The 13892-nt window shown below is 52.7% G+C and overlaps 2 protein-coding genes across 6 annotated transcripts in view; both read right to left on the bottom strand.

Moving 5' to 3' along the window:
- The window catches only part of PPARD (peroxisome proliferator activated receptor delta), a 37785-nt gene extending 37040 nt beyond the window's left edge, over positions 1 to 745 (bottom strand). The window contains exon 1 of one of the 3 annotated variants that reach the window (XM_039535815.1): positions 673 to 745. The gene's annotated coding sequence lies outside the window, so the exon portion shown is untranslated. The remainder of the gene's footprint in view (positions 1 to 672) is intronic. The other 2 variants (XM_039535816.1, XM_039535817.1) reach the window with 2 other exon arrangements.
- Positions 746 to 8973: 8228 nt separating this feature from the next.
- Positions 8974 to 13892, bottom strand: part of DEF6 (DEF6 guanine nucleotide exchange factor) — a 38702-nt gene continuing 33783 nt past the window's right edge. For all 3 annotated transcript variants that reach the window (XM_039534860.1, XM_039534861.1, XM_039534862.1), the window contains 4 exons: positions 13454 to 13620; positions 12668 to 12866; positions 10768 to 10858; positions 8974 to 10195 (listed from right to left, as the gene is read on the bottom strand). In XM_039534860.1, the coding sequence (XP_039390794.1) occupies positions 9984 to 10195; positions 10768 to 10858; positions 12668 to 12866; positions 13454 to 13620 (669 nt within the window). In that variant the 3' untranslated portion in view covers positions 8974 to 9983. The remainder of the gene's footprint in view (positions 10196 to 10767; positions 10859 to 12667; positions 12867 to 13453; positions 13621 to 13892) is intronic.

Below are 13892 nucleotides of genomic sequence, written 5' to 3'. Positions count from 1 at the left end.
CCCGGAAGGGGCTGGGGGACGCGGAGGGGGGTTTGGGGGTGTCAGGCAGAGGGTCCCCGGGAAGTCCCCCGGAAGAGGGCTGGGGGTTTGGGCAGAGGGGTCCCCCCGGGAAGGGGCTGGGGGATCCGGAGGGGAGTTTGGAGGTGTCAGGCAGAGGGGTCCCCCCCGGGAAGAGCCCCCCACAGAGGGCTGGGGGTTTGGGCAGAGGGGTCCCCCCGGAAGGGGCTGGGGGATGCGGAGAGGGGTTTGGAGGTGTCAGGCAGAGGGGTCCCCCCCGGGAAGGGTCCCCCCGCAGAGAGGGCTGGGGGTTTGGGCAGAGGGGTCCCCCCGGAAGGGGCTGGGGGATGCGGAGGGGGGTTTGGGGGTGTCAGGCAGAGGGGTCCCCCCCGGGAAGGGTCCCCCCGCAGAGAGGGCTGGGGGTTTGGGCAGAGGGGTCCCCCCGGAAGGGGCTGGGGGATGCGGAGGGGGGTTTGGAGGTGTCAGGCAGAGGGGTCCCCCCCGGGAAGGGTCCCCCCGCAGAGAGGGCTGGGGGTTTGGGCAGAGGGGTCCCCCCGGAAGGGGCTGGGGGATGCGGAGGGGGGTTTGGGGTGCCGGGCAGAGGGATCCCCCTCCCCGCAGTGGGCCTCAGGACAGAGGGGTCCCGGGGGGACTGGGGGCCCTTCCCCCCCTCACCTGCTGCCGGACGCGGAGGCTCCGACCTCCCCCCCAAGCTCCAGCTCAGCCCAGAACTTTTCCCCCTAGCCACACCCCCACCAATACGTCACACGCATCCGCCCTGACGCCACCGCGTGCCCATCCCCAACTCGCCAATCAGCAGCGCCTGGGCTATATTAGCATATCGCCACAGCAACGGCCCAAGCCCATTCCCTCCCTCCCCTCGCAGGAGAAGGCACGGCCCTCAGCAGGGCCCGGCGCCCCCTGGCGGGCGCTCAGGACAATGCGAAGCCAGAAAGTCGGCGGGAGGGAGGGGGCGGGGAAACTCTGCCAGGAGGCTCATGGGACTTGTAGGCTGTTAGCAAAGCATGCTGGGTAGGGAAGGCCTGCTGGGGTGGGTGTGCAATGGGTCTGTTAGAGCAGCAGTTCTCACTCTCAGCCAGGGTACGTGTACCCCAGGGGTGCGCAGAGATCTTCCAGGGGGGGACCTCAGCTCATCGAGATAGTTACCTAGTTTTACAACAGGCTACAGAAAAAGCAGTAACAAAGTCAGTACAGACTAACGTCATACAGACACTGACTTGTTTATACTGCTCTGTATACCACACACTGATATGTAAGTACAATACTTACATTCCAATCGATTTATTTTATAATTATATGGGAAACATGAGAAAGTCAAAGTGGCAAAGAGTCCCATGGCACCTTATAGACTAACAAACATATTGGAGCATGAGCTTTCGTGGGGGAATAGCCACTTGTCAGATGCTTTTAAGCAGATGGCAGCGCCGCCCCCCGGATGTCTGGCAAACCTGAGTCTGCAGCAGTGGCTCAAGTGAGGGATCTAGTCCATTGTGTGCTAACCTGTGAATTTCTTGCCTGAACCAGCCGCACATGGGCAGACTGGCTCTTTAAAAGGGCTAGTGTGGCCGGGTGACTAAAGAGAGCGTGTGCACTGTGGGTCCTCTGAGGGAAGTCTATGCCTCTGCTCCTGCAGGGAGTGCTGACTGAGCAGGCAGAGGGGTTTGTGGGACAGTGAGCAATGCAGGATCAGGGCCTGAGCTCACAGTGACAGCATGGGATGGGGCTATGTCAAGCTCCGAACGCTGTCTTGTTCTTATACTAGATGGGGAAATGCAGGGTGCTGTGATGCACAAGCCTGGACCTGCCCAAGAGCGTTGCAGGCAGTTCAGCAACGGATGGTCCCTACGCCCTCACAGAGTGATCTGGGGCCAGCCACTTTGATTGTCTCTCAGCTGCTAGCCCAGCCACCAGAACCTAGTCTCTAAACTGGGGGGGACACCCACAAGACTGGTAAGGGCTAGAACTCCTCAGAGTCAGGGACCGCTGCATGGAGGGGAGCCAGCCCTCAGACATACCGGTATAAGGAGGATGTGCAGGGCAGAAGGGGCAGGAGGGACTCGGCCCAGCCTGAAACACTGACAAACCGCAGCCTCCAGCCAAGGCAAGCTCAGATGAGGGCACGGGGCAGCTCTGGACTTTTGTTGTTTGTTCCGAGATCTGTAACGGGTGAGCATTTGACCAGTAAAGTCACTGTGGTTAAGAAATTCCGGCGCCACTGGGTCCACTCACAACAGACTGGCAACTGGCCAGTGGGGTTACTGGGCCAGTTGGTCACACCCGCAACCAGCGCTGGTATGAGAACGAGGATAAGAATATGACCAAATGATACAGGCTGCTGCTGATCTTAGGCCATGAAATTATTAATGGCGACAAATTATTTACTGAGCGGTAGCAGCATTCTGGGCACCGGAAGGTTTAGTGCTGATGGACTGTGGCGCTGGGAGCCCTGTAAATACGCTGTAGATTAGGTAGAACAAAGAGGATAAACAGACCTTGTCTCAAGAAATTTACAGGCTCAACAATCAGAACCCACCCCGATAAGTGTTACAAAGGCTCCTGAACTGCTTAGTCCTAAGGGTAGCCCTTGCTTCTGAACTGACCCTGCTATGTACTGCTTCTTATCTATCTTTATAGGATCTGCAGCAGGACTCCTGCTTTGTGAATTTGCTTTTGGGCTGTGCTGATTGTATTGTTAAAACTACTACTTTGTGCCTGGCCAGCAGCTTGCAGTGGAGGATCTCAAACCACTTTTCAACCAGTGTCTATATAAGCCCCATAAGACAGGTATTTTCCCCCTCTGACGAGGGAGAAAGGAAAGTGACTTGTCGAAGGTCATGCAGTGCATCAGTGGCAGAACCAGGAATTGAAGCTGGGGGTCCTGGCATCCCATCTCCTGTTCTAATCCCTGGACCACATTCCCACCAGAAGAAGAAATAGAACCTGGGAGTCCTGGTTACCAGGTCCCTGCTCTGACCAATCAGATACATGCTCCAGGCCCCTCTGTACTGGCACTTGGAAGATACTTAATAGTGAGACAATTACCTGCCCAAGACAACGAAAGATGGAGCCTTAGCATGCAATGCAGATGCCTCTTCTGTCCTCACCTCGGTGTGGTCTCGGATCACTGCATTCATTTCCCTGCTTCTGCAATTCCAGCTTCTCTGCCTCCACTTCAGAGCCTCTGCATTGCTCCTGCCTTTACCTCTGTCACCCCTATGCCTCCCTCTCTCTCCTGACACTCCTCCTCTCCCGAGCACGCCCCTTTGACTCCTAGGCCCATTCCTGACTCTGGGCTGGATCCCAGGAGCTACTCAGGTGTGCGCTCACCCCTCCCACAGGTTTAAATTCAACAGGAGCTGCAGGGCCACCATGGAGGCTCTAGGACTGATTCCCAGCTACCATTCTCAGCCTTCAGCTGTCTCCTAACCCAAATTTCCATTCCCTGAATGGCCACAAGCTGCCCCATCCTTGCGCTGAACTAAATTACGACCTCCTTCAGGCTTTGATTTCTGCTCTTGGACTGGTCTAGATTAACAGCTGTACAGTGCCACGTTACCTACCTCTGTGGCCTCCTGGATGTACTAACGATTGCTGATCAGAGATGTGAGGTTGCAGATGGAAAAATGACAAACGTTGGGCCTGATCCTGCTGTTGGCTACCCCAGTGTAAATGAAGAGGAGTCACTTGTGAGTTACACTGGTGTAACCAAGTTCAGAAACTGGCCCAAAAGGTGTGTGTGGGGGGAACTAGAACAGAAGAGGGTGCATTCCAGGCAGCAATGCAGGGAGCATGATGCTAAACACAAAGGGCTCAGTTCTAACTCCACTGGCTTCAGTCTTTCTGATTTACAACTGAGGCAGAATCAGGACCACAACCACTGTCCTAAGGAGTTTCCATGCCAAGGCTCGGAGTCTGCAAAGCCTTATGCACAGGAGCAACTTCCCACCCTTTGAACACAAAGGGTGTTTCACACAGGAGCCCACATGGGCATAAAGTTACTCAGATGCCTAAGAGCTTCCAGGATCAGGGCCGACTTCAGCAGCTCTTGTATTTTCCCATAGCGCGGCCCATGTCCCCATACAGTGATGAGCCTCTGAACGCTGCCTCTCTCAGCGGGGACAGCAGGATGCTCCGCCTCATAGCAGCGACAGTAACTGCTGACCTGGCAAAGTAACATTAGGACAATGCTGTCAGTGAGGCAATCCAAGCAGGTAGAAGCAAGGAGTGGGGCCAGCACCCATGTGGCTGGCCGCCAGCTCTCTGCAACCCACCAGAAAGTGGACTAGGGACCACAGCTTGGGACACTCAGATCCAACTAAGACAGGATGAGACCCAGCAAAATAACTGATCTGTGTGTGTGTTGAAACAGCAGGGGATGTTTAAATGCAGAAGGCCCACGGTGTTTCACCTGATTTCTCACTTGTGATCCTTGCATTCTACACTATTCCTAGTTCAAATCTCTGCAGTAGCAGATTACGGCCCCAAAACTGCTGACTCGGCCTGCAGTCAAAGTTCTTTCCGCTCTGTGTTGGAGGCAGCACAACCAAGACACATCTGAAGTCAGCCACTGATCAAAGGAAAGTGCTGACACAAGAGCTGTCTATTTACTCAGTGCCTGTTCTCACTTGAAGTAATTAACATGCCAACCTCTTGTGCTGCATGGGAGAGGAATTAAGTGAAAAACGACACTTATTTTAAAAAAATAATCCAGGGGGCAGCCCCTCTGCTGGGGAAATAAAAGGGGTTTGAGGCAGATATTCCACCCGGGTTTTTAGGGCTCGCTTTTGGAGGGTGTAAATCACGAGCTAGTCAGTTGCATCATGGCTACTGCTCCCAACCAATGGGGAGGTGAATCCCTATGTGGGCTGACAGCTACCTTTTCCTCCTGCACTGGGGAGGACTCCCAGGAATTTAGAGCACGGGTGTGGTGGGGTACGGCCCCTACTTACCCCGATGACAGAGGCCTGGAAAATGCAGATCAGTGCATAGATAGCACGTAATGCGGCTGATGGAGAAGACTTGTGGCTCCAGTCCCTGAATTTCCAGTGGAGGTTGAAGCCTGCGTCCTTCCCTGTTGTTTTCAGGCAGAGTGCGGCTTATCCAGGAAAGCCCCTTGTGTAAAGATTTCTCAGAGTCAATGGCCCGTCACTTTCCAGGGTTAAGAAACCCATCCTCCAACAAAGGAGATCCTCCCTGGGTGCAAAGATAAGTCCCTGCTTGAGAATCATTCACTCCCACTGCCTCCTAATTGAAGCCATCACCTCATCGGCCAGGTCAGAAAAAGTAACCTCTCATTACGGCACTGCTGGGCATTTCCCTTTGCAAGAGACCAGCCACCACAAAGGGCGTCTGCCCCTTGTCTTCAGAAGGCATTCGAACAAAATCCAGTCTCCTGTCAGCGAGCCGAGTCCAATCACCAGGCCCCAGTGCTCCTCTGTGACAGGGATGTTTCTTTACCCACTAATCAGAGCATTCTTCTCTCCCCTGCACCTTGTGTGTGAAAGACTCAAGGGATTCAGCATGCCCTGCTTCAGTGTCTCTGGCTTACCAGCTGATGTACATCCACTACTCCAGAGCCCCTTGGTGGGCAGTTCTCATCCTCCTTGGGGTTCTCAAGCTGGTAGTCATGAGCCAGGGGGTGGGTCATGACCACCTTGTCCTTTCTAAATAGGAGCAGATGGGCTCTGGGCTGCTGGATGGGAGAGGACTCCAGGTTTGGAAAAGGTGGACAGCCCCTTGACATCACATGAGCATGGTTATTTTGTGCAGTCAGGAGAAATGCAGGGCAGCAAATCCTCTCCCATCTGCAGTGCTTTTGTATCGAGTGTGGGTCTGTGGTGTTTTTACAGAGGGGCCACTCAGCAAAAATCAGCACTGACGCTGACACACACAGTCTCTTTATTCAAGAACAGCTGTGCGGCCCCAAACCAGCATAAACAAACCTGCCGCAGCCAATGGCTTCCCTCGCGCTCGGTTTAATTAAAACATCATAGTAAAGGAACAGCGTTAAAATACATAGTTCTGTGGGGAGCTGCCCAGAGCAGCTCAAGGTAGGAAAGAGATTGGAGTTTTATTGCCAAGCTGTGCAGAGCTCCTCGGCGCTCACTGGGCTGACTTCGACCTAGCCTTTTACAGCAAGATTTTCTATCTGCACCAGCTTTCAAAATGTTCTTTATTGGAGCGGACGCCCTGTGCCCAATGCAATAAAGTGCCCCAAGCCACAGGCTAGTAGAACTATATTTAAACAGAGGTGCTTGGAAAAAGTGATGCTGGCGTTGGCACTTTCATGACTTTGGCTCGTGTTCTTAATCTTCTCCAGGGAGGAAATGAGATGATCTAGACAACATGCGGGCAAAAGCTTTCAAAGAGTCAGCAGGTGCACCTGCTCCTGAGCTTGCAACACAGACACCCACTGAAGTCAATGGGAGGCTTTTCCTTGCCTTCAGTGAGCATTGGCTCGCCCCCTAAGTAGACAGAGCCCGGCCCTGAAATGAGGATGGCTGGACAGTCCTGGAGACTGAGGGCCTATAAAGCTAGGCAGATATCGAAGCTATGTAGATGCCTCCATTACTGTAGTATCTGAGCACCTCAATCATTAATGTGTTTATTCGTGCAGCACTCCTGAGAGGCAGGCAGGGCAGTTAGCCCCATGGTACAGACAGGGCACTAAAGCACAGAGAAGCTAAGGCTCAGATCCACAAAGGTATTTCGGCTCCTAACTTCCATTGTTTTCAGTCAAAAGCCTAATTGGAACTAAGAGACTTACCCACCATGGTCACACAGTGTGGGGCACGATAGGGGCTTGAAGCCAGGTCTCTGGCTAACATCCTAACCACTGGGCCATCCTTCCCGCCTCTATCTTTACACCACAGGCAGTGGCAGGGCAGGCTTCCCTGAGCGGGGCCCACCACCATGCCCACCATCCAAACCCAGTGGGGAATTCCCCCACAGGGCAGAGAGGGGAATTCAGCCCCCATGACCCATTCAGTACACATGGCTGCTACCCTGCTCCGGATGGACTGTTAGACTTGCGCGTCTCTCTCTGCACGCTCTAAGGGCTTCTCGCCTGGAGAGGTCATAAGCCCTCCTGCTGCAGTGAATGGGGGTTCTCCTTGAGCTCCAAAGAGAGGGGTCGGTATTTTCAAAGCACAGTGGTTGTCGAATAATGATACCCAGCTCTTATACAGCTTTACAAAAGGAGGTCAGTATCACAAGCCATCGTATGCCAAGTAGCTGATGGCTGGGAATGCCAGAGGCGATGTGGGCTGGTTACAGTTTCTGGACTCTGTTCTGAGCACAGTTAAGGCCCTTGTGGAAGGAAGACACCCCGGAAAGGATCACACCAGGAGAAGCCAGGGCTGTATGCAAGAGGCAGAAGGCGGACCAATACACTGCAGCTGCCCAGGAATTCCCAATAACAAGACTTTTCTTAAATGGGCAGAACTTTTCTATTTAATATTAATTTTAAAGGGGGAAAGAATCCTGTGGCACCTTATAGACTAACAGACGTTTTGCAGCATGAGCTTTCGTGGGTGAATGCCCACTTCTTTGGATGCCGAAGTGGGCATTCACCCACGAAAGCTCATGCTGCAAAACGTCTGTTAGTCTATAAGGTGCCACAGGAGTCTTTGCTGCTTTTACAGAACCAGACTAACACGGCTACCTCTCTGATTTTAAAGGGGGTTTATTTCTAAAAGCTGCCCTGAAGCAGATGCGTTTTAGGAGGCCCAGCTTAGCTACCCTGGCTATGAACCACATCTCAGAATGAAACCCAGAGGGACAAAAATCACTGGGGGACTCAAGGGGCAAACCCAAATCTTCCCCACAGCAGTCAGAGGATGAAATCAGCCGCTCTCTTGTCACTGCAGGCAGCACTTCCAGAGCAGGAGTCCCTGGGCTGACCCACATAGTCTGGGAATGGCAAGTGGGATTCTACGGAGGCAGCAGGGGATGGCTGCCAAACATCGAGCGCCTTGCTGCAGCTTGTTCATCTGCTCCCTGGTGCATGTGCCAGCCTCCTCCCAGACAGACAATCTCTTATCACTCCCCCACTTTATTCAGCTCAAGACGCTGCAGAGCAGAGTGGAATGTGGAATCCTGTTCAACACTAAAGGTAATTACATGTTCTCTCCAGGGAAATCATGCCCCAGCATCTTCTTTTGATCATCTTTACATCTTTGCCAGCACGTCCTAGCATTAGCTCCCTCTGCCCAGCTCCCAAATAAAACCAGACAACTCTGGATGCCCTGATGCTGTTTGCATAAAGGACAGACAGCAGCTTCTGAATTACACACTAGTAATCAAGAGGTCTTGGCCAACACTATCATGGGCTTGCACGTTCTTTCTGACCTAGGCACCTGTTGTGATGACAGGCTGGTGTTTCCATGCATCTGCCTGTGAAGACCTGGAACCATTCGCCTGCTGAAGCAATTCCATGCAGCAGCAGCAAGATCCACACTAGAATGTGTCTTTCACATGCAGCTCCAGCCAGAAGAACATCCTGAAATGTACTTAATTCATCTCCCATCAGGGCCAAGAGCAAAGTTTCCACTGGTGACTTCACCTCTGAACCCTTCATGGCATCCCCACTCAACTGATTTAGTTGGGGATTGGTTGATTTAGATGAGGATTGGGCCTGTTTTGAGCAGGGGGTTGGATTAGATGACGTCCTGAGGTCCCTTCCAACCCTGATTTTCTATGAACTCTTGCCCTCGATACAGGGCCCGTGCAAAAGGAACAGATGACCAGCTCGTGTCATTTCTCAGGTCTTGACGATGGATAAAGAAGCCTGAGGATTTATTTTAAAATGGATTGTTCCCTGCATTAGAAGTTCAGACCTTGCCTGCTCAGGAAGACTCTACAGAGAAAGGAGAACTAGTGAAAGTAGGACATCGCACGGGTCAAGAGGAGAGAGGAAGTGGAGCAGTTCCGAGGGGAAGGAGATTTACAGTCACATTGTTTTAAAAAGCTTTATTTCTGGTTCCTTTTTGTTAGCATCTATTTGACTCCAGTGACTAATGAAGACCTTAAGAGCAGGGGTTCTTAGACTTTTTTTAGTGGTGACCCCTTTCACACAGCAAGCCTCTGAGTGCAAACCCCCTTACGCATTAAAAACACTTTTTTATATATTTAACACCATTATAAATGCTGGAGGCAAAGCGGGGTTTGGGGTGGAGGCCGACAGCTTGCGATCCCCCCATGTAATAACCTCGCGACCCCGAGGAGTCCCAATCCCCAGTTTGAGAACCCCTGCCTTAGAGAAAGCACATCTTTGTTAACGAGCCCCTCCCCACTCCCTCTATAAAAGTGCGAAGGCACACCATACCCAGAGCTCCTCCTGGAAAAGTAGGGAAGATTTGACATTGCCGATATTTAAGGTAAAAAAATCCCAAACACCTTCTTGGCCATCTTTATAAAATAAGCAAAATAGGGCACAGCACAATTTTTGAAGTCTCTTTTGGACGTCACCGTGACATGAGCCATGCACTTTACATCTCGGCGTGCTAGACAGCTGTGGTTGCAATAGCAACTGGGAAATCCTAACGGGGGGGTGGCCAGAGCAGGGTCCATGGGCCAAACAGTCTGCAGGATTCTACAAGGCAATCCACAGCCACTCTCGGCTTTACTATGGAAGGCGGCAGGGTGCTCATGTCAAAACGGAGCACAGCATGCTGGGAGTTGTAGTCTCCAAGGGCTGCACCTATGCAACCCAGATGGTAGAAGCTGCAGTATCTCCGCAAGGCAGGTGTGACTCTTGGGGCAACCAAACTTTAGTTGCATAAAGTGGAAGCACCGCTGCCCTAGATGCATTATATACACATCTCCTATAGAATCTGTACTTCTCTCTGGCATGTGTCTACATACAGCTTGTCTCCCTACAGAGATCACCACATTGACTACTCTTGCTAGTCTGAACACCCCGAGGTGCCCACAGTTCTGCACTGGGCTCTGCCATGCTGCTGAGGCTAGTTGGAGGGTTCTGTGGCCGTGGTGTCCATATCAGGAGATAGCGACAGCCTCCTGGTCTCGCCGTTGTTCACGTTCTTCTTGCTGTCTTCCCTCTCAAGATCATAGTTCTTATCTTCTAATCTCTGCCTGAGCTTGAGGGACGACTCCCTCCTGGTGAGGACCACAGGCGGGATGCTGGGGAATCCTCCACACGCTGTCATACGCTTCTCTGGGAACAGACGTAAACAGAGGATTATTTCCCATGGCACATGCAGTTTCAGACAGAAGCAGCACAGCCATAAGCCTCTCAGTGTCATGTAATGGCCATTCATCCCAAAACACTTCACCAACTTGGCTGTATATTCTCACTTCACCTGCTCCTGAAATGCAGCTACTTCTGGAGTGCAGCCTGGCAGCTGTTAAACAGCACAGAGCAACACTAGGCAACTGAAGACAGGAAGTGAAAGAAGAGTCAGAATGCAATTGCTCTCCCTGTCGTTTGGCTAGGAGACTCAGTTTAACACCTCCTAACCCAGTGAAAAGGGACACAACGGAATATTTAATAACCACAAGTGGTTAGGATCTTGTATTTACATTCGGTGTGGAAGAGAGCGCCTCCCACTGCCCAGTGTTCCCAAGCACCATGTATATTCCTTGGAGGTCTTCCATCCAAGTAAAGACCACGCCCAACTCTGTTTAGCTTGTGAGATATGAAAGGATCCCAAGGCAGAATGGCTGCAAAATAATGAGCTCTCACATTAAGGAATATTTTTGCCCCAAAGTCCTAGCCCCACCTCTCACCTCCTGGCCCAATGGGGTGCATCAGTCGATTCATCTGGACATTCCAGTGCTTGACATTGGTGCTGGCCTGTCGGAGTTTCCTCTGGGCCGCCTGAAATGAACAGGAACAAGCAGGTAACATGCACACAGCCGGCAAATCCACCTAGTGCAGAGCCACATGCCCTGGACCAGCTGCAGAAAGTTCCTATCTCCTCGGCACAGAAACTGGGCCTCGCCCAGCCCTTACGTTGCCTTGAAGAATGGAGATTGATCGGACCTATCCTGGGCTCTGCTCTGGCAGGGCTTTGAACCAACACCAACCCGGAAACCAGAGCCAGCTTTGGGGACTCCAAGCCCCATGGGCCAGAGGGGCACTTTGATTTGTGTGACAGTCCTGAATTTTGCATGGGGTCTGCTACGGCCAGAACAGTGCTCAGCTACCGACACCTTCCTAATCAGGCTGCTCTTTGCCACCCCGGCTCTGCTTTCTCACGGCTCTAATCCCTCCATCCCCACGCCTTGATGCCTTTGCTACCCGCAAACGTTCCATTGTCACCCTCAAGGCAGGAGTCTGGCCTCGACTGACGACCACAAAGTGCCCCACCTATGCAGATGCTGCCGGACAGATAATAAATGAATCAATATGCAACATGGTAGCGAGGGAATCCCATCTCAGTGGTTTGGCGACCCACCCTTAGGGATGCCATTCCAGCAGATTTCCCACAATAGAGTTTGCCAGCCGAGCCCGGTAGACTTGAAACTTACAACCACCGCTCATCACTCAAACCACCACTTCCTCCCCTCCCGCCAATATTCTCTGGGAACTTGTTCTTAACATATGGAAGAAAACATTCAGTGAAGGTCTCAGATGAAGTAAAAGCTGTTAAGAAAGTTGAGTAGCCCTATAACCAAATGGCTGTGTGTGGCCAGCTTGTTGGAAAGACAATAGTGTTGGGACAGGGATGTCTCCATGCTGATTCTGTGAGTGAGCAGTCTGTGCTTCAGGGTCTAAGGACAGATTTGGTTACTAGAGAGCAAAACAGTTTTATGACTGAATGCTTGAGGATGCAGGGGAAAGCAAGCAAACTCTCACCCTCAGACCCTTTGGATTTGTGTGGTATCTCTTTAAAACAGAGTCCAGCATTGGAATGGGTAGCAGCTAAGAAGTTAAAAGCTAGTGTTTGTGTTGATGCAAATTACCTGGCTGGCAGGAAGAAGAAAGACTTGCATCCGACGAAGTGGGTATTCACCCACGAAAGCTCATGCTGCAAAACGTCTGTTAGTCTATAAGGTGCCACAGGATTCTTTGCTGCTTTTGCTAATAGCTGTTAGCACAGAGAGCCCACCCCGGTGATCTCTCATTCTACTGGCTGGTCTGCCACCCAGAGGCTACTACTGCTGCTGCAAACAAAGCTACCGTAAAGCTAAAGTAAACTGCTCCCTCGTATACAGAGGAGAACATACCGCTCCTGCGGAAGAGTATGCAACTCTGCCCATCAGAGCAGCTGCCAGTCACTCACCAACAGCGCCTTTAACAAAAACGCGAGCACCTAGATGCTATGGCGATGGGTATATTTATACGTGCTTAGACAGGGCAGTTCTTTTCCACTGAAATCCATCGGCCCGATGTCCTTGATTTACCAGTGTTTACACGGGTGTAATGCCGTCTACTTCAATGCAGCTACGCCACATTTACAGCAGGGCATGTGAGAACAGGATCGGGCCCCATTTTTCTAGTATTAAGGAGAATCACATGCTAAAAGTAAATTACGTGATCTTCCCTGAGAGGAAACCCCGATCTCCAGAATAGTAAAGCCATCCTATTTCTTTCCAGGAGGTGGGCTTGGTAAATCTCTCTCCGGGGGGAAGGGGGGCGGGGCGGGGGAAGCAGACGGGGAAGTAGGGCTGGTACGATGCTCACCATGACATCCTGGTCTACCCTCTGCCTGTTCTCTCTCACTTCTTCCAGCTGCTTTTGGGCCTCTTCCAAATATTTGCTCTTGTTTTCCATCTCCTGCTTAAGGACCTGCTTCTCCCGCTGGGTCTGGATGATGTATTCCTCCTGCTCCTCCTTCAGCTTCATCAGCTCCTTCAGCTTCTCCTCCTCCTCAGCCAGCAACCTGCCGAGAAAGAGCGAGAGGCGGCTACACCCCACCCTCCAAGTGACCAACACGCCCAACCTTGCCGTGGCGGGGCTGGGAGCTATTCCAGGCCCAGCAAGAATGCCGGGGGATGGGCTCCACTCCTGATCTCCTCCAGTGGGAACTGCTGTACGGAATGGCGTAGAGGCACTGGCTGGGAAGGGGTCCCTGCTGGGAAGGCTGGGCACTGTAAGGAACGGTGTAGGAGCACTGGCCCCGAAAGAAGGTCTCAGTTTCCCCTGTCGCCGTCTCTCCCAGCGAGGGGCGCGGTGGGGAATAGTGGAGGAGTGCTGGAGTAACACCACACCCCAGTGGGTCAGCAGCAGTGGGAATTAAACCTGCGACCTCTGGATCTAAAAGCAGGAGCCTCGACTGTCGGACCTAAGAGACCCAGCTCTGTTAGCCAAGGCTCTATGTGACCCAGCCACCCCTAGGCAAGGGAAAGCATACCAGCGCGTGGCTGTGGGGGAGCTCCCAGCTCTTCTAGTCCCAGCTGAGCTGTAGCCAGCTTTTAGAGCATTGCCCACTGAGGAGTCAGTAGGAAGAAAGGTATTTCCTGGTTATACCTGGCCTGGGCGTATCTCACAGACTCCTCGTCCTGCCGTGCCTTCACCTCCTGGTGCAGGGCCTCCTGGAGCCGCTCCTGCATCGCCTCCAGCTCCACGATCCGCTTCCGCTGCTGCTCGGCCTCCGCCTCCTTCAGCACCATCTCAGCCTGCATGGAGGCGCGAGCCTGGAGCCGCGGGGTGGGGAGGAGACGGTGATCAGCATGGGCAGCTCACAGCCAAGTGCAGGGTCCCCAGCCCCCACCCGAATCCAGCCTCTCCTCTCTGTACTGCCAGGAAGATGGAGCTGAACGTATTCCCCGCCATGGACGTCCCTTCGCAGCCGGCTTGCGGTTCTACGGGGCGCTGAGAGACGCATTCACCGGCCCTGTCCCTAGCTGCTTAGGGGGGTGGTGCCTATATACACCTGAACCCTCTGCAGCAGCTAACCAGCAAATGT

The sequence above is a fragment of the Mauremys reevesii genome, linkage group 4 (genome assembly GCF_016161935.1).
Source record: "Mauremys reevesii isolate NIE-2019 linkage group 4, ASM1616193v1, whole genome shotgun sequence".
NCBI lineage: Eukaryota > Metazoa > Chordata > Testudines > Geoemydidae > Mauremys > Mauremys reevesii.
The sequence above is the reverse complement of the archived record's forward strand: the minus strand, read 5'-3'. Positions and strand labels throughout refer to the sequence as shown.